The 21,692-nt window shown below is 46.3% G+C and overlaps 1 protein-coding gene across 2 annotated transcripts in view; it reads right to left on the bottom strand.

Annotated features, from left to right (window-relative positions):
• Positions 1 to 17: 17 nt before the first annotated feature.
• Positions 18 to 21,692, bottom strand: part of MAGI3 (membrane associated guanylate kinase, WW and PDZ domain containing 3) — a 74,638-nt gene continuing 52,963 nt past the window's right edge. Inside the window, exons 12-22 of one of the 2 annotated variants that reach the window (XM_075115771.1) lie at positions 20,062 to 20,215; positions 19,380 to 19,471; positions 17,048 to 17,240; positions 15,727 to 15,912; positions 12,039 to 12,224; positions 8,467 to 8,569; positions 8,226 to 8,358; positions 7,581 to 7,724; positions 5,280 to 5,418; positions 3,638 to 3,727; positions 18 to 3,150 (exon numbers count right to left, since the gene is read on the bottom strand). In XM_075115771.1, coding sequence (XP_074971872.1) covers positions 3,678 to 3,727; positions 5,280 to 5,418; positions 7,581 to 7,724; positions 8,226 to 8,358; positions 8,467 to 8,569; positions 12,039 to 12,224; positions 15,727 to 15,912; positions 17,048 to 17,240; positions 19,380 to 19,471; positions 20,062 to 20,215 — 1,380 coding nt within the window. In that variant the 3' untranslated portion in view covers positions 18 to 3,150; positions 3,638 to 3,677. The remainder of the gene's footprint in view (positions 3,151 to 3,637; positions 3,728 to 5,279; positions 5,419 to 7,580; positions 7,725 to 8,225; positions 8,359 to 8,466; positions 8,570 to 12,038; positions 12,225 to 15,726; positions 15,913 to 17,047; positions 17,241 to 19,379; positions 19,472 to 20,061; positions 20,216 to 21,692) is intronic. The other variant, XM_075115770.1, reaches the window with a different exon arrangement.

Below are 21,692 nucleotides of genomic sequence, written 5' to 3'. Positions count from 1 at the left end.
GTAGACCCAACAAGCTGTGAACTGGAGTTTCTTTTTAATATCTATATAAAAAATAATGAGCGATTTACAGGTCTCTCTCTAGTCAGAACCTCAGAAGTATGTATAAAGGTGCTGTACAATATATAAACATTTACACCCAGTATATCCATACATTGCTTAGCATTCCAAGGCCACATTGCTAAGTCATCCGGTACAGTAAGTACAGATACAAGTTCTATGGAAGGAGAAATCACACACAGGTAAGACACTAAATCAGGTCACATTAACATATAGCAAAAATACAGGGGTGGTTGATGACAGGGAAATAATTCCGGTGGTGCTAATTCATCGTCGTATTAAACGCCTGACTTTGTTACTGGACGCGGTGGCTGGGGCAGGTGCGTACAACTCAACGTAAAACGGACTCTCTGGTTAAGAATACGCTGTTAATATCTACATAGGCTACTTCAAAGTATTAAATATCTTCACAGTCATACTCCACGGCAAGGAGTATTTGTACGTGTTATGCTACACAGCAAACCTCAATGGATCACCCAACGGCCAGCAGCAGAGCGCAGTTCAGATCTGCTTTAAAGCCTGGTTCGTTTTCAAAGTCTGTTTAAAAAGCTGTTTGAGTGGTCATCTGTACTTCTAAAGAACTGAGACTGATTCACTGTGCTTCATTAAGCTTTAAAAACGTTAAAACATTAAATGTTTCAGAGCCAGAACGAGATACTCACTCGTTCACTCGCAAATAGCAAACTGTGTTAGTTTGAATTTTAACACAAGTAAAAGTACAGCTTGACCTTTCACATGTCGTCCTCCTGCAAACGGGACCAGTGGGCTCCTTTATCACTTTTCTGCAGTCATTAAAAACCTAACCTGTTGGGAAATCGCTGCTAAAGCTATGAGGAAAATAAAACCCTTCAGTTTATGCAGTCTGCTGCTCTTACAGCCGTCGGACTGGTGTGGCAGTGGATTCTGGTGGTAACAGTCCTCTTTCCAAAACATGTATTAAAGCCCAAACCGACGCTAAGTCCCACGTACCCCGTACCTCATCCTGTTCAGCGCACTCAGAACAGACCACACACCGTGGGAGATGGGAGATTTCTAATACACACAGGCAAGAAGCTGCTCTGGCAGTTGGCTCGCTCCGAAGGGTCGGCTGTTTCCGCTACAGAGGGAGAAAATCCGCTTCCTAACTAGCATTAACTAACGACAGGAGTTCAGTCCACAGCACCACGAGGAGGCTGAAAAGAAATGTGCATGCGTTGCTCATGTTTACCAGGAATGCTACGGGTGACACAGTGCCACAAGTGAAACCAAAGGAATGATGTTATTTAACAGAACCCAGAATTTTCAGCCAGATGTTTGCAAACAGGTGTTACAATCATCCTCATGAATCAAGAAAATAAAGCAATTTTGCTCTGTTCATAAAAAGCAAAATTACAAAACATTGATTATGTCAAATATAATTTTTATCTACACGATTTTGTATTGGGTATAAAAATTTAAGAAAAAACATCAATTGAACAGCATCAGTGGCTCATTTGCTGCCCTGGAATTGACAGAACCGACTTGCCCATCTTCTTACTGAGCCAGTAAGAACGTATGTATTTCCTTATGTAAACATGCAACATGCTCTTGAGAAAACACCCATTTCAGACAAAACCTTGCCTTTCCTGCGACTGGAACACACACGAGAAGGGTTAGATTGACCGGGTACAGTAGATAACTTGGCACAAGAACAAGAAGTGAGTCGTGATCACATTGGCAATATAGGCATTAAATAATTTTGTTCAGAAACTCACAACACTATCTGAGAAAGCCGTAGCAGTGCAACGTTGAGAGCAGCAGAACACCGCCTTCAAAAGGACAAGGGGACAGCAGCTTGTGGAAGTTTCATAAGCAATCCGAAAGGTCCTTCATGCAGCTTACATAATTTAAGAACATATCAAATACTTTCCACCCTCTAACCAGTTTCTGAAAAAAACGACGACTTTGTGAAAAGAAACAATGCTTTTAAATGACCATTATTAGAAACTCGATTAAAACATGTTCTAAAAAAAGGTGTCAGTCAAACCCGCTTTTCAGCCACACCTGCTGTTTGGGTGACTTTACATGCGCTTGGTACCCTCCAAGGTCCAGGAGTTATCGGTGTTTTCTTGACTGGAGAACTGTTCTCAGATTTGGAAATTCCATCATCTTTGGTTTCAGCGGGCAGCTCCGCGTGTCTCTCCCTGTGGTGTCTGTTCAGCGCAAGAGTCTCCTGTGTTTCCAGCCATCTCTGCTTCTCCATGGAAAGCAGTGGAATATTGGAAAGACTGGAAGCTTTGACTCTGCTGGAACTTCGCTCTCCGGAGTTTGGCTTCTTTGTTTTTCTGTCTTCAGACGTGTTTCTCCTGGAGTCACTGAATGGAAGGTTGTTATCAGATGCTGCAGGTTGTCGCTCTGGAGACCACCCTTCTGTCCTTCCAGAAGTTTTCTGCTTCGCCTCTTTCCTGGTGACTCCTGTTCTACCACTTCCACCTTTCAGTTGCTCAGCAGTCATCTTATCACCACCGGTTGTTCTGTCCTGATGTTCTTGTAACCTGCCTACTGTTTCTACGTTTCCTTGCTTACTGAGATGCTTTTGGGGACTGGCAGCCCTTCCTTGATTCCCACTGGAACACTCCCTTTTGTTACTGTTATTCATCCCTATTTCTGTGGGCTGACTCTCACGCTTTCTGGCACCGTCAGATTTACACGAGAGATTGCTGTAGGTGTTTTCAGGACATCCTTTTCTGGGGCTGTGGAATCCTGTGTGAGGGTGTCCCTCAGCAGCCCCTAACTTTTGTGGACTGACAGATCTGTCCCTTCTGGTCCCTACTTCCAAACTACCTTTTGTCATTTCAAACCCAGGGCTGGAGGGACATTCCCGTCTGTTCTTTGTTCTCCGGGGAGAAGACAGAGGCTTCATCTCAGACTGGTTTTCAGTTAAAGTGCTTATCTTTTCAGGCACAGTGTTTGCTTGTTCCAGTTTCTCAGACAGCTGAACTCTTGTTAAAGCTTCTCCTGGTACTGGTAAATAACACACTTCAGATGGGGAAGCAGAATGTGAAGATGAAGGTAATGGTGACTGTTCTTCATATATTACATTTGACGAAGATGGATTATAACTATCCCAATCACCTGGAAGTGAACAGTGAGAGATTTGACTAAATGACTGAAATAATAATAATTATTATTATTATTTTAAAAATCACTAAATATTTTACGGACATGCATGCTACTCAGGTTCCAGGATGTTCTATGACATCTTCATTTGAAAAAAGATTATGTGGTGGCATACTCTCAAAGTCTTATTTTGTCAGTTTTCTGTATTGCATGGTTCTACAGCCTACAGCTGTAAGGATGTGATTTGGGAAGAAAACTTCTGCCCAGAATGCTGGCACGATCTCTGCGGGACTGACACGGTCTTGTATCAGCACAACTTTAGGGCCTACACAGCAAAATCGCAAATTAAAAGCTCCCTGACCTACATTGTTTAATATAAGAAAACCAAATGAACTGAAACTGTTATGCTAAAAGAAAACTGAAAACAGTGAAAAGTTGAGGTTATTCATAGCTTTGCACTTTAATAATAGGAAGAGATGAAACAGAAGACATGCAGATTTACCAAGTCTTTAAGGAAAAACCAAGAAAAGCACTGAAAGCCCTTAATGTTGCTCAGGTTTCACGTAGGGACACAGACTGGAAGGAGCCAAACCTGAAGGAGGAAGAGAAAAAGCCCAGAACTACATACCAAAATCACAGAGTACAGCAAGAAAGATTTCAATCAGAAATGTATGATTAACAGCAAGACAAGAGGCAACAAAACCCTTCCCTTCTCCACTGCTGCTCATCTAACCGAAGTTGCTTAACCCAGGCTCAGGCCTCGCTCTTGACAGAGGGCTGGACCCGGTGGTCTCCGGGGGGTCCTTCTCACATTTCTGATTCTGTGTTTCTACCTCAGCCTCGGGAGGTTTCCGTGAAGAAGAGGCTGGGGGTGATTCCGGGTAACTATTGCGCTGCCCTCGTGGTGCAGGACAAGCAGCACTCCCGGCTGCTGACACCGTACTGAGCTCAGACAGCTGCCAGCCAGGAGGGAGCGGGCAGCACGCTCCCACCGACCCCCCTCGTCTAGCCGGTAAATGCCAGCTTTAAAGAGGACCTCGACAGGAGCTCGTCGGAACACATGGAGGACTATATTTAACTTTTGCCCTTACGAGAAGGTAATTCAGTGTGAGGCAAACCCAGCCAGCCAGGGATGCAGCAAGATGGCACCGAACAGACCTCGCGCTTCACAGGTGGGCTGTTTCCGTGCCATGCGCTAATTCACTGACTTTGCGGCGCTGTGCAGCCTGGAACAGAAAGATGTTCCGAGCCATCTCCCTGCTCTCTGGAGGAAAGAAACGGAGAAAGCTCTGAGCAGATTTTATCCCTTGAGCGGATGCCAGTTGCTGCCCGTAAATGACTGAACACAACAAACTACCCGGTAGTTCGAACTGTGTTTTAAAATTTTCCAAGGATAAGCTCAGGGTTGGTCAGTTATTGACAAGCTCTTCCTCAGAGGAAGTGACCTGACAATTTAAGTTTACCATCAGAATCTTGGTGTCAGCATCAAGGGCTAAAAGATTAAAATGTGCACTTGGAGATAAGGTTTTCTTTGCTTTAAAATACTGCCGCAGCCACAAGCCTTTCTGATTTGTAGTTTTGCAGCATTTCCTTTATTTTTTCCCCCTACAAAGTTGTGCGTTCCTGCGGTAGATGCAGACACCGCAACTTCTAACAGACAGGCTCCATTTTGAGAGCAAAGCTGCCTCTCCCCCTGATTTCTGAAGATTTGGCTTTGAAAAACAAAGCATTTCATAATTTAGAAGGCTAAAAACAGTGAAGTAAATCTGTACAGAAGCAATATTCTTAACAATACAGGCATTTTGAACTGAGCACTGTATCACAGAGAATTTTAATTTAAATTAAAAGGCAATCAGTGTTAATTATCACATTTGTATAGGAAAACTTGATTAGCTTGGACAGAGCTGAGAAACTTATTACAATTACAAATATGCAGTGATTTCACACTGCATAACATTCCTAAGTACTCGTCATGTGTTAATTTTACCAAAAATATTCCTTATATTTTGAAACAAATATGAACACCTGCACAGCTGCTAGAAAGGGCACTGCTAACTATCTCAGTGAACAAGCACCGAAGTCTCCGTCTCAGACCGCACTGTGTCGCCTTGACCCTCAAAACGAAACAGCTCGAGATGACGTACTGTGATCTGGTATCAGGCCAGTCCCTGGCCTCAGCAGCAGCAAAACTTTATTCCCTCCAGCCTGAATCAGCTCAATGGCTCGTGTGTGAGTGATTCCTTGGGTGGGTTCTCCATTAATTTCAACAATTTGGTCACCAACCTGACAAGAAAATAGCAACCAGGTTAGTCTTTGCAAATCTCTGACTCCGTGAACTAATTTTTTAATTTAGAAAGAAACAAAATAGAGGCAGATGCTTCTATTTTTCCTCTCATGCTGAAATCCACTCAGCAACAGCAACACCATTCCACAGCTGCTGATTAACGCGACGCGACGCCCTGGTGGTTCAGAGCTCTCCACGCAAGTCTTCTGCTCAGCAGCTCAGTAAAAGATCTCAGGTTCCTTAAACACACCTCCCAGTTATCCACACGTGATGCGACAGATACAGCCACGTGCCTGAACATATTTTCATTCTGGACCATCGTATGGAGGGAGCTTATGGATGAACCGCGTCCAGCCCGGCGCCGTGAGCCTGTCTGAAGTCACAGGAACGAGGTAGGTAACACAGCGCCTTCTCCACCTTAACGCAGAGCTGAACGCTGTCACGGCACAACAGGCTTCAGGTAAGGAAAGGGGTTTTTTTATTCCAGGTCGGGAAGATCACCACTCCACGGCTGCCAGTACTAAGTACCACTAGCACTTACAGGGGTATCGAGCAGGTAATTGCGGTTTGTGCTACCTTTACAGGCTGGTGGGAAGGGGCTGGAATAGCCCCCTGCAAAAAGGGTCATGAAACCCACTTCACAACACGTGGATCAGCCGATGGATGTCACTAGAGCGTAGAATTAGCAGTTTAAAGAGACTGCCTGGGCTTTGTTACGTAAACTGCCAAAGGAAGTCACTGGCTGGTTACCCATCGGACGGGATGGGACGGGATGCTCCACACCGCGTGACGTGCCTCCCTCCACGCCATTAACCAGGTGAGAAACTCCCCTTCGCTTCGTTTTTAAGCACAGCCAGAACATGACACCATTTTCCGGCTGAGGAGGGAGGAACCGAAAGATGCGAAAATCGCGAATGGCCCCGCGGCGGGCGAGCGCAGCCCCTCTGCGCTCTGAGCTGCTGCGGCCGCACGCACAGCGCTCGCGGCCCTGCTGCGCCCCAGGCACCGGCACCCGCTGCAGAGGCCTCGCGGAGCGCGGGGCGCCACCACCCCCACCGCGGCCAACGCGTCCCCGCGCGCACACGTCCCCGCGTCAGGTGCTGGTGCCACGCGCTCGGGGATCTGCGCAAGACGCTGAGGACCCGCAGCCCAGAGCGAAAGGTGGCACGCGGGAGCTGGAGCTATCCCGGCCCCGCCGACCCGTGCCTCCGCACAGGGCGCCCGAGCAAAGCGCAGCACGGCTGGCTGGGAAACCTTTCGGTTGCTCTTGCCCAGAAAGCAAAGCCCTGGAGCTTAGTGTAACACCACTGGAAGGAGCAATACGAGAGGAAATATTAGCACTAAATACTACGCTCATGTGGTCTCTCAAGCATGAGGGAAAAAAGCTAATTACTGTAAAGAATTAGGATAATATAAGTTAACAGTACTTAGAATTTCACATCCAATTAAGCCCCACAGTAGCCCCAGCAAGTATCTGTGTCAGCACTGTTCTACAAACCACAGTACCAACGAGGCAGAGCCCCGTGGAAGCACCAGGACTGCACGCGGGATGGCGTCTCACGGCACCTGGCCCAGCTTCATGCTCCAGTCTCTCAAAACTCAGCACAGCAGTCACAGATCCTCACGTTCCACTGTTCTTTGCTCTGGTACCCACATGTTTGGCTTTTACCACAATATTTGAAAGTGAATTCCTTACACAAACATAAGAATTAACGTAATAATCTTTGAAAAGAGTTAGGTTTGTATCTTCAAACGCTGCACAGAACAGCAATAGCACAACGTACATGCAAACATTCACTGACTCGGACAGTGATTCTCCTTTCAGCTTCTGCTCCGCTGTGCCATTTCTTGACCGGGCCCCTAAAGTACCCCGAGTAGCTGCTGCTCACACCCTGGGGCACGTACGTTATTGTAACTCAGGCATGGAGGGACAGTTCATTTTGGATGGCCAGAGCCGTTCATACATCTCTCCTTTAAAAGCCTCCACCACAGCGTTTGCTGTCGCTGCAGTGTCAGTGGGAAGGAGGGTGGCCGTCCCGACGCTGTCCCGCCTGCTGCGACCCTGCACTCACGAAAGAATAAAGTTTGTTGCTGCTGCAGGTGAATTAGTGTGTGAAAAGGCCAACACGATCAACAAAATTATTAGAGAAGACGAACTCACATGTACTCTCCCATCTTTGACAGCTGGCCCGTCTTCAGCAAGTCGAAGGATGAATAAGCCCATGTTGTATTCCTTTCCTCCTCGGAGGCTGAATCCAAACCCTCGAGGGCCCCTTTCCAACTCTACGGGGAAACAGCCAGGATTCTGTGCGGGAAGTCAAAGAAAAAAAAGATGAGGATGTGCAGGCAGATTTGAATTTCTGTTTTTCTGGAAAAATACTTAACGCATTTCTTTATTTTGAGAAATGTGCAATCCACGATTTAAACCGAATTCCTCACAACTCACGTATGACCAGGTGCAACGGTTTCATCCTAAGTCTAAACATACAGAACGTTTTCTTTCTACAGTTTAGATACATTAAATTTCTTTAAGAAACCTTGCCAAAGGGTCTGTAGCAGCCCCGTTACAAGGATTTTCTGATTCTATTACAATGAGCATTAAACTATACTACAGAGATGATAAAATTTAAAACATCAGCAAAAACATTCTGTGAAAAGCTTTAGTGCATTTTTATATGCAACTTTTCTACCCGCGTGTAACAGGGAAATGTTCTATTGTTCTGCTTCCGCGTACTCCGGGGCAACGCCACCGTAGCGTCCTGACAAATGAGTATTCCGCACGTCCCTGCGCCCTCCGGACGGTTACCTGGACCTGGGAGTGACGACTTCCAATAGCTGAGGCAACGCCAGCATCAGATTGTGCCAAGTGCTTATGCTCAGGCCAGGAAAGCCTGTAACTATTTGAAACTTCTTTTCCAGCTTCACCTTCTGTAGCTCCCCTGCAGAGAGGCAAAAGGACGTGGACGTTACCTTTGCATTAACCACCCCTCTGGTCAGGCCTTTCTCTCCGCTCTCCATTCTTTTTACCAGCAGCAAAAGCTCTGTACCTGTCTGCGCTCGCGGGGCTGATCGGTGCCGGTGCCAGTGGTCGGTGCTGCGGAGCTGGGCTCTGCCTGGCGGAGTTTGTTCCTGACGGAGGGCCACGGTGTTCTAATAAATTCAAACAAAACCGACAGTCAGAGAGAACTTCTCGAATATAAAGCTAGACAGGCTCACCACGAGACCACAGTGACCACCAGCACGGTGTCTGCTGTTCCTAAGGATGCTCCTGCCACAGCAGAAGGTGGAGAGGATTTTCCAAGGTCTAACACCGTACGCCAGGAACCCAAGTGCAGCTCATTTGTTCCACGGAATAAATTCCTAGGAATATTGTTCTTATCTATGCTGCTTTTCCCCAGAACAACGCCACAATTTTAACCAAACCAGACAAGAACACGATGGTTTTGGCTGTCTGCAAGTTGATGAAGACCAGAGGGGCTTAGGGCTGGTCAGATCCAGGAGGTTGATTTGGACAATCAATATAATAAAATTTTGTAAGGGATGAAGAATAATGTCCATTCGAGAACATATCCCTTTTTAAAAGTAAGAGAATAAGGATCTGCAGGGGCAATGAGGACTCAGGGATGAAGACACTAACCATGGAGGGAAACTGTCAACTCATCTGAGGCACAACGGAGAGCTTGCTACTGGCCAGCTACAGGAAAGGTTACGAACTGGTCCCACAGCCACACTGGAGGGACTCCTTCACTGACAGGTTACCAACGAGAGTTTTGAAGTGTTTTGCCTTCTCCCAAAGGCTCAGAAAAATTAAAGTACAATGACATTAAAAAAAAAAATATGCTTTTAAAATAGTTTAAGATGATTTCCCCTCCACACAAAATAAAATGATTGTGCAGTTCACAATAAATCCAGTGCATTTATGAAAAAAAACCCAGGTCTCAGGATACAAGATGCCTCTGTCACTTAAGCGCAATGAACCACAGTCTCTGCAAAAAGCTGCCTCTTAGCTAGAACCTGAAATGGCAAGTTGTGGCCCAAGATGAACTTATGTACTGAATTATAAACTAATAAATTCCTTTTCCTTATAAGGGTTAAAAAGAAAACGAACCAAGCATCCAAACCAGAGACGTCGCAGTCCTCTGTTAGGTGCACCATGTTACTGCATCCCTCAGTCAAGAACAAACAAACCCCGGTAAAACATATACAGTGCTCAAGCATCTTAAGGGAAGGAAAACATAATGGATATTATTAGAGTGAATTTCTCAGGTATGCAAGGCCTCCCCAGTCCTTCACAGGACTGCCTGGTGCTATTACTACGACAGGCCTTAAAGAGGTTTTTCTCTAGAGACAAAATGTCAACTTTTACTCCCGGTTTACACTCAGAGTTTTAATTTAGAAGCACAGGCAAGAAAAATGCCATCTGTTTGTACAAATTCTCCAGTCCTCTTTTCAGCCTTGCTCTCTTGTGTTTCCAGCCAATATATGACAAAAGCTGACGGCTCTCGCTTTTATGAAAAATGTTAAAGAATGTCTTCTGGTGCACGAAGTGGAAGTCATTTATTTGTATGAAAAGCAAAGATCACACATCTGTGAAAGCTAGGAGGGAGAGGGAAGTCTTTTCCCTGTCAGTCTCAGAGGACAGCGCCGAAGACGATGCACCGGGGAGCAGCAAGCTCTATTAGGGTTTATGCTTTGTGATGCTGAACAGCTTCTGGCAAAACAGGCATTTTTCTCTTTGGAGCTGCATCCTGCCTCTTCCTCGGCGTTAACGGCTGTCTGGCGAACCATCTCTGTGAAGCTCAGCTCTCCCCGCAGCCTGGCGGGGAAAACGCCTGGAGCCCCGACTAATCCACATCCACTCTGGCTTTCTGCGGGAGTCTGCTGTACGGAGGGTTATGCTGGGAGCTAAACTGCATTTCTCCAGCTAATTCAAGGAGAATTTACAGCGGTGAAATATTCTGTGGAGCAGGTTCTGCTTCTCTCTCTTCCATTGCCACAAATTCTCTGCATCTGAAACACTGCAACTCCCGCTCCTCTAAGCTACACATTATTCTGACTGGTCCCTTCAGTCGAGTTTCATCACCCACTGACTTGCCCCCACACCCTCTTTGCTGATTCTCCTCAGCTTCTTGTTTTATCTCTACATTTTGGCTCCAAATCTATAATTGAGGAGGGGGGAAAGCTAAGTTCTAACACAGAGACCAGGTAAGGTCATAGATAAAAAAGGGACAATAATGTTATATTCAGAAAGCTTGTTTTGAAACCAAAGCTGATTAAGAGTCCTGGAAAAACAGATCTAATGCAACCAACTCAAACTTCAGTTGTGTTATAAACATTGCCCTGGGCAACTGCTCTGAGGTGTGTCCCTTCAAACTGGAATGAATTAGGTTTGATAAAAATGAGAATCTTAACAGAAAAATAACAATTTATAGAAGTCTCTCTGCTTCAAGCACTAACAAAAAGGCAAATTAAGTCTTTGAAATTCTGTATTACAGGCTGAGATAACACGTTAAATATTTGCAGTGAATGTGAAATTAGAGAATCATTTGTTGGCTTTATTCACATTCTGGCTTTAGGTATTTATTATTTAGAAGGTGAAGAAAGCCAACTTTCTGGCAAAATAATGATAGTGAGTTTAATTAAACCCACTAGCAGCAATCCAGAAAAATGCAGTGGTAAGCAGGGTTGGAAAACAGCTTTTCTCTTCAGCTGACTGGGTTTTACATATTTATAGTGAACTGTTTGCGCAGGAACAATGCCACACTGAACGCAGCGTTGCATGGGAGCTTTCATTAAAAATACAGTCTCTAAAGATGGGACTTTGCAGTCGCAAACACTCACTTTGCTGCTCAGATGGCACGGTAAGTTGCGTGCGAAGAATCTGCTAGCAGCCTGGAGGCTCTGCAGGAAAATCCCAAGTATGTTCTCATGGTGGGATGCGACCGGTTTTGAAAGCGCAGCTTTGGCAGACAGAACTACAAGGTGCTTCTGTTGTATCCCAGGGGTCCAGAATTAGGCAATTTGTGTAGTTTAACACGGCAGGAAGGAAAAACTAGAGTGGCTAAACAGAGAGGATCTGGAAAGCAGGTGCCCCTGTGGCATTTGAGCATCCTCGCTCTGCCTGGCAGAGCCGCTCCGGAGCATCCCGAGAGCACCTCCCCCATCTGGAACAAAGCTCTGGCAGCCACTGCAGCAGCAGGGACGGGCACTGCCCAGGGGTGAGATGTTCTCTCTGACCGTTGTCCCGTGAGTCTGCTGAAGCTCTCCCAGGAGAGGTCATTTCTCTGTGTTTGAAGAATACAAGGTCTGGACAGAACGTGTTTCCATGGGAGCAGCAGTCTCCCTCTCTCGCATGAGAAACCATGAAAATTTCTCCTGTGCCATATTGTTAATATTTGTATGTTATTTTTCAATATAACAACCTCGGCAGCTGTCCCTCTCTGCCCCGCCCGCCTTCAGTTCTTCCAGAGTGAATGGATGAGCTTCTTCACTCTTTCCTTTAATTTCCAAACATCTTAAAATACTCCGCTTCAAGTGAATTAACTTCAGAAGTCAGAAACATTAGACTTTGGCGTTGTGGTAGGACCCACCCACCCGGGGGGCCACGCGCCCTCCTTACCTTCCTCAGCCACGACAGTCAGGGTCACCACGTTGCCTGCGTCCTTGATCAGCTGCACGATGCTGTCATGCGAGAGCTCAACGATGGACTGACCGTTCACCGCCGAGATGTGGTCTCCCACCTTCAGCTTCCCGCACTGGTCAGCTGGGCTCCCATCTATAACTCGCCCGATCTTGTGAGGAATCACTAGGACATCAAGAGCAGGTACAGCAGCACAATATTAATGTCAGATAAGCATCAGACCCAGAACTGCAACTGTCATCCCAAGAGGCCGCTCCTGCTCTAAAGGGCGGCACCGCTAGCACACGAAAAGCCCGCACATAACGAAGAACACTTCACTCAGTGGAGTGAACGGGACCGCCAACCCCTGGCAGCACAGCCTTGTCCCATACGAGGGGTTGTGCCTAAAGGAGAACACGGGAAGGAAATGGGTCGCATCCGCAAAGGGATGAGTAAGCCCATGTGTCCCAGGAGTGCCCTGGAGCCGTTGGTTTTGCCACTCATGATGCGCTGTTTTCCATTTCATGCGTAGACCCTGGAGCGCTGTGTGGACTCAGAGACAGTTACGGGCATCCAGTTTAAAACAGTCATTAGAAATCTGGGTGCACTGGTTAACGCTTCCTCCCCGCAACCAAAAATTGAGCCTTAAATACACTTCAAAAGGAAATCAAACTTCTCCTGCAGAGACTAACTTAGTAACCGAGCGACCACCTCCGCAGTGACCCTCAGCACAGCCAGGTGCTAGATCAGCTCTGCTCACACCCATTCCCTGTTCCAGCTCTCCTGCAGGTGACCTTGCACCTGTAATAATTGGCTAGAATTTCAGCTAGCTCTCCTGGCTTGGTTTCCTCAGTGCACCCCATGGTGACACTCTGCTCTGTAGATGGACTCCTCTAGAGGCCAAAGAAATGGGGACAGAAAAGATGTAACAGGGAAAAGAAGGAATTTTACAAGTAGAAGGAAAAAAAGACTGCTTTCAGTTACTTTCCCAGAAGCAAACACAGAGTCACGAAGGAGCAGAACTAACAAAGCACAAGGAGGCAGGGATGCTCCACTCCAGCACGGTGCTTCCTCCGGCCCCTCTCCTGTGGGAGAGCCGCGCCACAGCCCCAGCGCCCCCCCCGCCAGCAGCGTGCTTGGTGTGCGGGGAGAGACCCTGGTTTACGGTTTGCTGACCCGAAGACGGCACTGAGCAGCCAGCAAGATGCCATTGTGACGGGAGGAGCCTTCCAAAACCTGGGGCAAAAGAGCAGCTCATCAGGCTGCCTGCGTGCTGACGCGGCCCCGACAGCGCAGATTCGCATTACATCAAAGCACATCAGTCAGCGTGCTTTCCCATGCATCTAAACAGCCTTTCATTCCTCTGGCTGCCTGAAAGCACAGCAAATTGGCTCCTGGCCTTCCCAAATCCCTCATCGGGGCTCTTACTGTGCAGGACCCACCGTACTGCTCCTCTGTAACTCATTTCCAAACACCTCTCCAGACTGAACTCTGCATGTTTTGTAACTGCTCTTCCTGGTAATTCATGTAGAAGCCTGTTTGCACCTCCAAGGCCTGAAGTGGGTGTGATGGATACCTGTTTTCTGCAGTGGCTGCTCTCCCAGACATGCTTTTTTCTCTGAGGGATCAGAGAGGTGGGGAACATCATGTGCCTGTCAGGATTATCAGCTGGCTTTTCAAAACCATGTGAGCAAATCCGAAACACTTTCACAGCATCATCAGCCACCCAAGATTTAAAAAGCCATCAAAGATTGCTTTAATGAGCCAGCACGCACAGAAGTTACTGTGAAGGAACAGACACTGATGCCTTCTAGCATTTACCATGAGTTTAAATTTTAATTACACTTCCCTTAATAGACTGTTTTTTTAAGTATTATATAAACCTAAAAGCCAACTGTGAAGAGTAAAGCACAGCAGGGATGCAGACGGAATTGCTGATTACTTGTTTTAAAATATCCTGGCTTTACAAAAACACAGTAGCTTCATGTTAAACTGTGGCACAGAAAAGTTCTGCGCAGCCCAGCCTGTGGATGCACCGGTGTCTCTTTCCTGTGGGTTAGAAACAGCCCGGGCCCCAGCTCTGTTTCCAGCACTGGAGCTGGTTTCTCTTCTACTTTCAGCTCTAATATAAAATAAACAGGGAGTTGGAACAGATCCTCAGACAAAAATGTTGTCTGTAGTAAAGTCAGCACGGAGTACCAATAGAATAATTCTGTTCATAGTATTTTTTCTTAGTACGCGACTGACCAGACAACACACCGTCACACCACAGCCGCCCTGACATGGGACACAATCACGTGCGCAGCATCACGCACCGGCGGGTGACAGCACGCGTGGGCCGCTGCTGCTGTGCCATCCCACCGCACCAGGCGCTGCCGGAGCAGCTGGCTTTAACGTTCCTGAAAAGGTATCGGCTGAGCCAAGACTGCATCACACTCTAAATATACATCGTATGAATTCAGCACAATGCTATTTAGAAACAGGTTTTTTTTTTCCTGTGCTCCTGCTGTTTTTTTATTGTGCAGTAAAATGAAGTGGAAAAACAGAAGTGTCTGAGGCTCAGTAAAGGAGAGACATGCTTTCAAGCCATCATTATATCTGTCTGGAACCAGCTGAGGAAGTTTCAGAAGGGTGATTTACACTAAGGAACTAAAGGAATCGAGTAAGGATTTCAGGAGTATTCTGTACCTTGACATCAGTGAATTGAGCTTGTCTGCGGGCGAACACGCTGAGCTAGCTTGCATTTCAAGGGCTGACGCACATTACGCAAACCTGATGGCCGAAGGGAATGAACGAAAGGGAGGATGATCCTACTCGCCACCTCACGCGAAAAACATTCAGTAGCCTCGACCTGGCATTGCCAGGTGAGCAGAAGCCATCAGCACGAGGAATACAAACGCGCTCGATTACACTGAGCAGACCCGCTCCTGCGCAGGGCGTCACGGATCTCTCCACTGAGTTGGGCCCCAGGGCGCCCTGCAAGCAGCTCCTCCCGTCCGCTTCTGCTCGCAAGATTTCTTTTTATTTTTGCTTTTAACCTTGGCTGTTTTGCTGTTTATCTTTACAGCTGTGTAGCTGAAGCCATGTCCATATATCAGAACTGTAATACCAGAGCATGCTACTTTTTCATTTTGATGGTCTTTCTCAACAAACACCCTATCTGTCTGGCAGGAACAACTTCATTGCTTCTTCCAAGCACTGCAGGCTCTGCTTTCTCAGATCCGCAAAATAAGAAGTTCTACGTGATTAGGTAATATAAAGCCAAGGTTGAAACTATACTTCCATTACAGCGCCTATGAATTAATGCAATGTGAGAATCTACATCGCCACCACAGCCTGACAACGATCCGTGCCCTGAAGACTGTCCTCTGGCAAGTGCAAACGCTTGTGTACAGGCTGGTTGCCCGTGACATACCTCCTCCCTGCTCCCCGTTATGTCACAGTCGGGTGAAAAAGTGTAAACATGAAGCAAGACAGACCAAGCTGTCTTGGGTTAGGCTGTGGGTTAGGCACGAGTGAAAGACAACTATCTACGCAGAGTACCGTGTAGGTAACACCAGCACATCAAAGAGAAATCCCCGAGGAAGCCGCAGCCCTGCTCACGCGGGCTAACGCCAGCAGCAGCTTTGGTAGAGGCATCACACAGCGAGGCCAGGCAGCAACGACGCCACCAGAACACGGCACTTACCACCAGGAGGAGGTTTGTTCTTTGAAGTGAGGATGACAAAGCCAAATCCTTCATTCTCCTTCCGCTGGAGACGGACATCATAGACCTCCGGGGACTGCTGGTTTGCAAACTCTACCCGATTCAGTCTAGGAGAGCCATTTTGGGTCAAGACAGGCTGCGACTCCTCCTCCTCTGGTTGCTTTTCCCCTTGCAGGTAACAGACAAATAAGGAAAAAGAAATGCTGCTGTTTTACCAAGCAACTACAGCAAAACTGGTCTGCCTGGGAAGTGAGGGGTGAGTTTATTAACAATACAATTTGGATCAAATAGAGATCAGATGCAGGATAAAGCATCCAAAGGCCCACAGTCTTACACAGGGATGCAGAGTTATGCAAGGGAAGCCTGCTGCACACTGGTTGCACACAGCCGAACAGACTTGGCAGTGTGAACACAGGCTTTGTCAGAGCGATCTGATGCCTTTTTATAGTAAAAAAATCACATCGTGACTCTTCCACATGCTACAAGATCTACGGCAGAGATCCAGCTACAAACTACAACCGTTGCTATCTTAAGTGAGGAACAACTGTTTACTTGGAACAATGGGAATGTTTTTTAAAAGGCAGTTTGAAGACTGAAGCCAGGCTTTCTTGAGGAAACCTACAAAATTTTGGTCATGAAGTACTGTATCTATCAGAAGGCACCTTAAAGAAATTGAGAACTGACCTTAAAAATACTTTTTCCTTTTACTTGTATATACTCAGAATCAGTGGTTGAATAGTGCAATGGAAAAGCAACACTGGTTGCTAATCGGAACGGGGAACCCTTATCAGTTCTCCTGAACCCCATCCCAGCTCTGTTGTTCACACGATCAGCATCGAGTCAAGGACAACCATATTCTGTACACTGCTCATCTGGACACTGACCTAAAACTGCCTGAATCACCTCTGGTTTGAATACACTTATAGATGCGAAAAGACTTGAGAATCCAGCACGTTGTTCAAAAAAGAGACTGTGTCATTGCTCGATTTGCATAGCATTAGTGGCTGTTTAACTAATATCTGCAAGAAGGGCTGAAGAAAACACCACTGCCACCATAATTTTCAGAGCCGTGCCTGCGTGAGCAGTGCAAACTAGCAAGCACCAAAGCATCAGCTTATTAAATTCTGCTTTTCTCCACTTACTCAGAATCACAGCTGACCCTCCTGAATCTCAGGCTGCTCAGCTCTAGTGCAATTACTGATAAGTTTCAGAGCAGCTTTAGTCAATTTCATTACAAAACTTAGGTGCTGCTTTAGCCAGATCTGTGTCCTGCAGTACCCTCTCCGGACAGACAGACACATACCACCAAAGAAGATCTTCCTCCGGACCGTGAGCAGCACCTGACCGTTCCGTGCAGCGCTGGTCATTAAGTCCAAAACTTGTTTGTGCGACTTCCCTTTAACAGGGACTCCATCGATGCACATCAGCTCATCTGCAGCTCGAAGCCTGCCATCTTTTTCCGCGGCTCCCAACGGGATTATGGCTCCAATATAAATCTGTCAGCAGAGCAGAGGTAGGGGGTTTGAATGGCAGAACATGAGCTCATCAGAACACGTAATGGTTGGAATCCAGGTGAATCCAGCCAGATGAGGGCTTTTGGGAAGGTGTTTTAAAATATTACCTGACTGTCCAATTCTAGCAGACACAGAGCCAGCACGCGTACTTCGCACAACCTGACTCGGTGGGTACAATTCAGGGGCTCAAAGCGTTCAGTAAATACACTGAGTCGGGGGGGATTTTCTTATTTCCACAAATTCTGGAAGCATCACTATCTCCTGAGCATATTTGTCAGTTTGTTAAAAAGCCCGACTTTTGACGTAAGTATATATATGTTAAATATATATGTTACATATATATGATCTCCCAGACGTTACTGAAATGAAAGCCTCTGTCATTTATTCCACTTATTTTATTTTTTTACTAGGCCAGAGTGACCGGGGAAGAAGTAAAAGCTTTCAACACAAGTAAAATTTACTGCTGAAGAACAGACAGTTTCATGCTTGAAGGTTTTTCAGTGCACAGCTTGCGGTGATTAGATAATGAATTCAAACAGCTGCACTCCCCTTATCAATTTTGTCTACTCCCACCTCATAAAGCGCTACTAAATATAACACAGATAACACCACCACACACTATTTCATATGCTAGAATCCATTCAGGTTAAATGAAAGACTAAGAATAATTATGGCCAGCAGTGTTTGGACTAATGGGGGCAGATTGTCTGCACACCACATTCATGACATTTGCTTGACACTTACCAACAGCTATGGCTGTTATGGAAACAAAACACAGAAATGCTATGAAGTGAAATAGTTTTGCTTTGCTCTTCCTTTTCTTTAAATGCATGTTAGAAAAGACAAAAAAGTGCTAGCACTGGATCACAGCTGTGAATGGAAACAAAATTTTTCCTTAACTGTGATCAAAAAGCAATCTATGAGTATCTACTCCAAAAGCTTTTCCTCTTAACTTGGCAACTGAAGACACAGCCCCTGACGGACAGTAAAAGTACCAGCACTTCTTCCCAGAGAAAATTTTTTGCCTTTTTGGAAATAGAGGGGAGTCTCCTAAAGCCTGACCTCAGAGGGACGGGCTGCCCAGGGGTTTCTGCACTGGCATTGGCCCCTCTGCCTCCAACTCTGCAATTCCTTGGCAATTAGCTCTCAAGCAGAGAGTTACCCAAGTCCAACTGCAACAGCTCTGCAGGCTGAGGCCGGGAAACATGACTACACTGACGACTTAAAATCATAACAGAACACTAGTCACTGACCAGGTTAAAGCAAACGAGGCTTTAACTAGTATTCTTCCTCCTGTGCAACATCAGAGCTACCCTCTGACGCCAGTTCCAGTGCAAAACACCACCAACATCCGTCAGCAGAAGGCAGCCAGTCTTAATAGGTTCTGCTTCAAGGCTTTCACGAAAATCCTGAAGTACCACGTTTTGTATTTTCTGAGACGAGAGGGAAAAAGTCAAGGCAAATACAAGCCTGAAGGAGTGCACTGGAAAGGCTGTGCTTGTCTCCTTGAGACGAATCCACCAGAAACCACACTGACAGAATCAAATGCATTTCTGAAAATTTGGCGGGAGAGGTGAGGGAAAAGGGGTGGACACAATCCCAAACCTTGCCTCGTTTCGCTGGGCTGCCTTCAAAACAATGGCCTGACAGAGCTTTTCCAGGGTAAGCAGCAGCTTCCTTCCACTCATGGGCTCCCCAGGATGCGCCGACGCGCACAGCACGCTGAGCTTTACAGGGCTCGTTTCGTGCCAAGACCACCATTGGGATCGGGGGAGATGGGCAAAGGCTGAGGCTGGCGCTGCCCTTTCGAGTCCTCCCGAGACACAGCGACAACTACAGAAACGCCATCAGCCTTAACAGCCGGACAGAGAAAACTGCTGCCAGAGACAGACTCTAGATAGCAGAAAGGGCACAGGAGCCTTGCAGACTGAAGTCAGCCACAGGGGGGGGGGAACAAGAAAGGGAATCTGAATCAGTTCTTGGTCTTTAAAAGGCAGTTACTGAATTGATCAACTTTGCCATCACCGAACTGTTCAGAATGAGAGAGGAATGAGGCTGACAGAGTGGGGAGTCATTCTAACAGTAATACTGTAGGATAACACCGCAAATTGTTTCACTTACGGGCTGATCTGGTCCATCCCCTCCTAGCACCCGGAAACCAAAGCCTGACTCTTGTTTTCGCAGGAAAACATCCAAATCCCTTGTGTTTGGAGCTAAGACAAAAGATATATTTCAAAACATATAAGGAGCTATCTTTGATTATTGAAAGATTATGCTTTTGTGGTGCATTCTACCTCCTCTCATCAACAGAACACAGTAACCAGAAATACAGTAATTCAAACAGTCAAATCTTCAGTGACATTCTCTTTCCAAAATGGAAAAACAAATTTCAAGAAAACACTGAAAATGGAAAGGATAGGTTGACAAATGCCAAAGGAGAAATCACAGGTGCATTTGTATGGTGGGCCAGGGTAGAATTGGTCTGTAATGCAACTTGGAGCTACCTTCTACAAACTCTGACATGGCTGGGTCTGCTTCAGTTTACGTCAGAACGGGACCGTCCTTGATTCCTACAATTAACTGTTTTATCGTAAATATGGTCGAAGCACATTTTATCTCCTTTTTAAAAAGGAGTTCCACAGTTTTCTGATTTCTGTACGAATAACCCATTTCTTGCAATGTTTTATCTACAGGAGGTTAATAACAAACTCAATACAAAAGTCACAATAGTTTTATCACACATATGACAAAGAAAAAATTCTCTCATAATTGACTATTTTGAAACTGAAGTTGATATACTCACGTTTGTCCTCGTATATAGTCTTAGACTTCAGGTACACTTCCGAAGGGTCTAGTTTAGGAGAGCCTGGTCGTACAGCGGTGGGTGGGAACGGCATCGGCTGCGGGATGGGATCGCCAACAGCTTCCAAACTACCTGAACTGTCTTGCTTGTCCTTCTGCAACAGACCCCACCCCACAAAATCCATACTGAATCAATGCATAACCGATCTGTGTACGCGCAAAGACAATAAACATCATGCAGAGGTGAAATGCAGGGCTAAACAGGGGAATAGGGGAATAATATTACAGCTCAATATTAAAACTTGTCCTATGTATGTCTCTGACCGGACTACTGAAGTCTTCCTTACAGGCCACAGATTTCTACTGAAGACCGGGCTTAGAAAGGGGGTTTGAAGCGACTGATGCTCAGAGAGGAGTAAAGCCAGCCAGCTCCTGGTGGTTGCTGACACCCGGGATAACGCAGGGCATACAGGACCAGTCACGTTCAGAGAAAAGACCGATTCCTCGGCAGGTGCCCGCCAGGCTCCGGACCGTGGCTCACCTCCACGGGCACGAGCTGCTCCGCAGGCGCCCCCGCCCGCTGCCAAACAGCATCGAACGAGAGCGCCGGCGGTGCGTCCAGCTCAGGTGGGTGCTGCAGGTACCCCAGTGGCGTTACAAGTGCTGCATGGGAGGAATACACTCGGGTAGCGTGAGGCGTTAGTAATTCAGTATTTGCATTTTTCTTTCACGTTCTGACGGCTGCAACACTCCTATTGGTATTTCATGAAGGAAGGACACCAAGCAGTCTTGGGGGTCTCCCACCCTGATTTCCAATCGATTATGCACTAAAGTAACTCTAAATACTTATTTTGGGCTGAAACCCAACCTGGAAAACTCGAACAGGGTAGTCTGCACACGTCTGTGCATATTAAAAAAAACACAAGCAGAACAGACTTAGATATGCCCTTTTATACAGAGTGGAAGAAACACCACCCCAGGCGATTTAGCAGTTTGGCACTTCTTGCATGTTTATAAACACAAGAACTTGCCCTTTTTAATGGAATTATTTTGCCATTCTGCTTAATGCCACTGAACATCGAGTGCTCCATGGGAAGTTGCTACTGCACGTGTGCTAGAACACCAGTTCCCGAGCCCGCAGTATTTTTAGCAGGCCTGCACAGAGCGCACTGACACGGGCGCCACACTGAGAAGGCTTGTGTCCTGAAACTACAGAGATTTATGCACGGATTTATTTAGTGTGGGCAGCCGTACGACTGCAAAGAACTGAATCTGCAAGTCCTATTGAGTGCAGTCTGTTTCAAGCACACTGAGCACGTGTGCTCACATTATCCCACTGCTGGGATACGACTTCAATACTCAAACAGCAGGACAAAGATAGAAAAAGAAACTAATTCTACATCCTGGTAATGGGGTTTTCCTGAAATGAAATAATTTGTTTGGTACAAGAGACCTTTTTAAAGAAACAACTCTGTCCACCAACCAGCCTAATTCGTTGAAGAAGTGCTCATGACAAAAATATGCATTATCATCAGCATTATCCAATCAGAGGGTACTTCATTAAGCCCAAGGATTCTTTGCTGAGCTAATATATATTAAAGATACCCCAACTGATCAAACTTCCAAGAATAT

The sequence above is a fragment of the Phalacrocorax aristotelis genome, chromosome 21 (assembly GCF_949628215.1).
Source record: "Phalacrocorax aristotelis chromosome 21, bGulAri2.1, whole genome shotgun sequence".
NCBI lineage: Eukaryota > Metazoa > Chordata > Aves > Suliformes > Phalacrocoracidae > Phalacrocorax > Phalacrocorax aristotelis.
The sequence above is the reverse complement of the archived record's forward strand: the minus strand, read 5'-3'. Positions and strand labels throughout refer to the sequence as shown.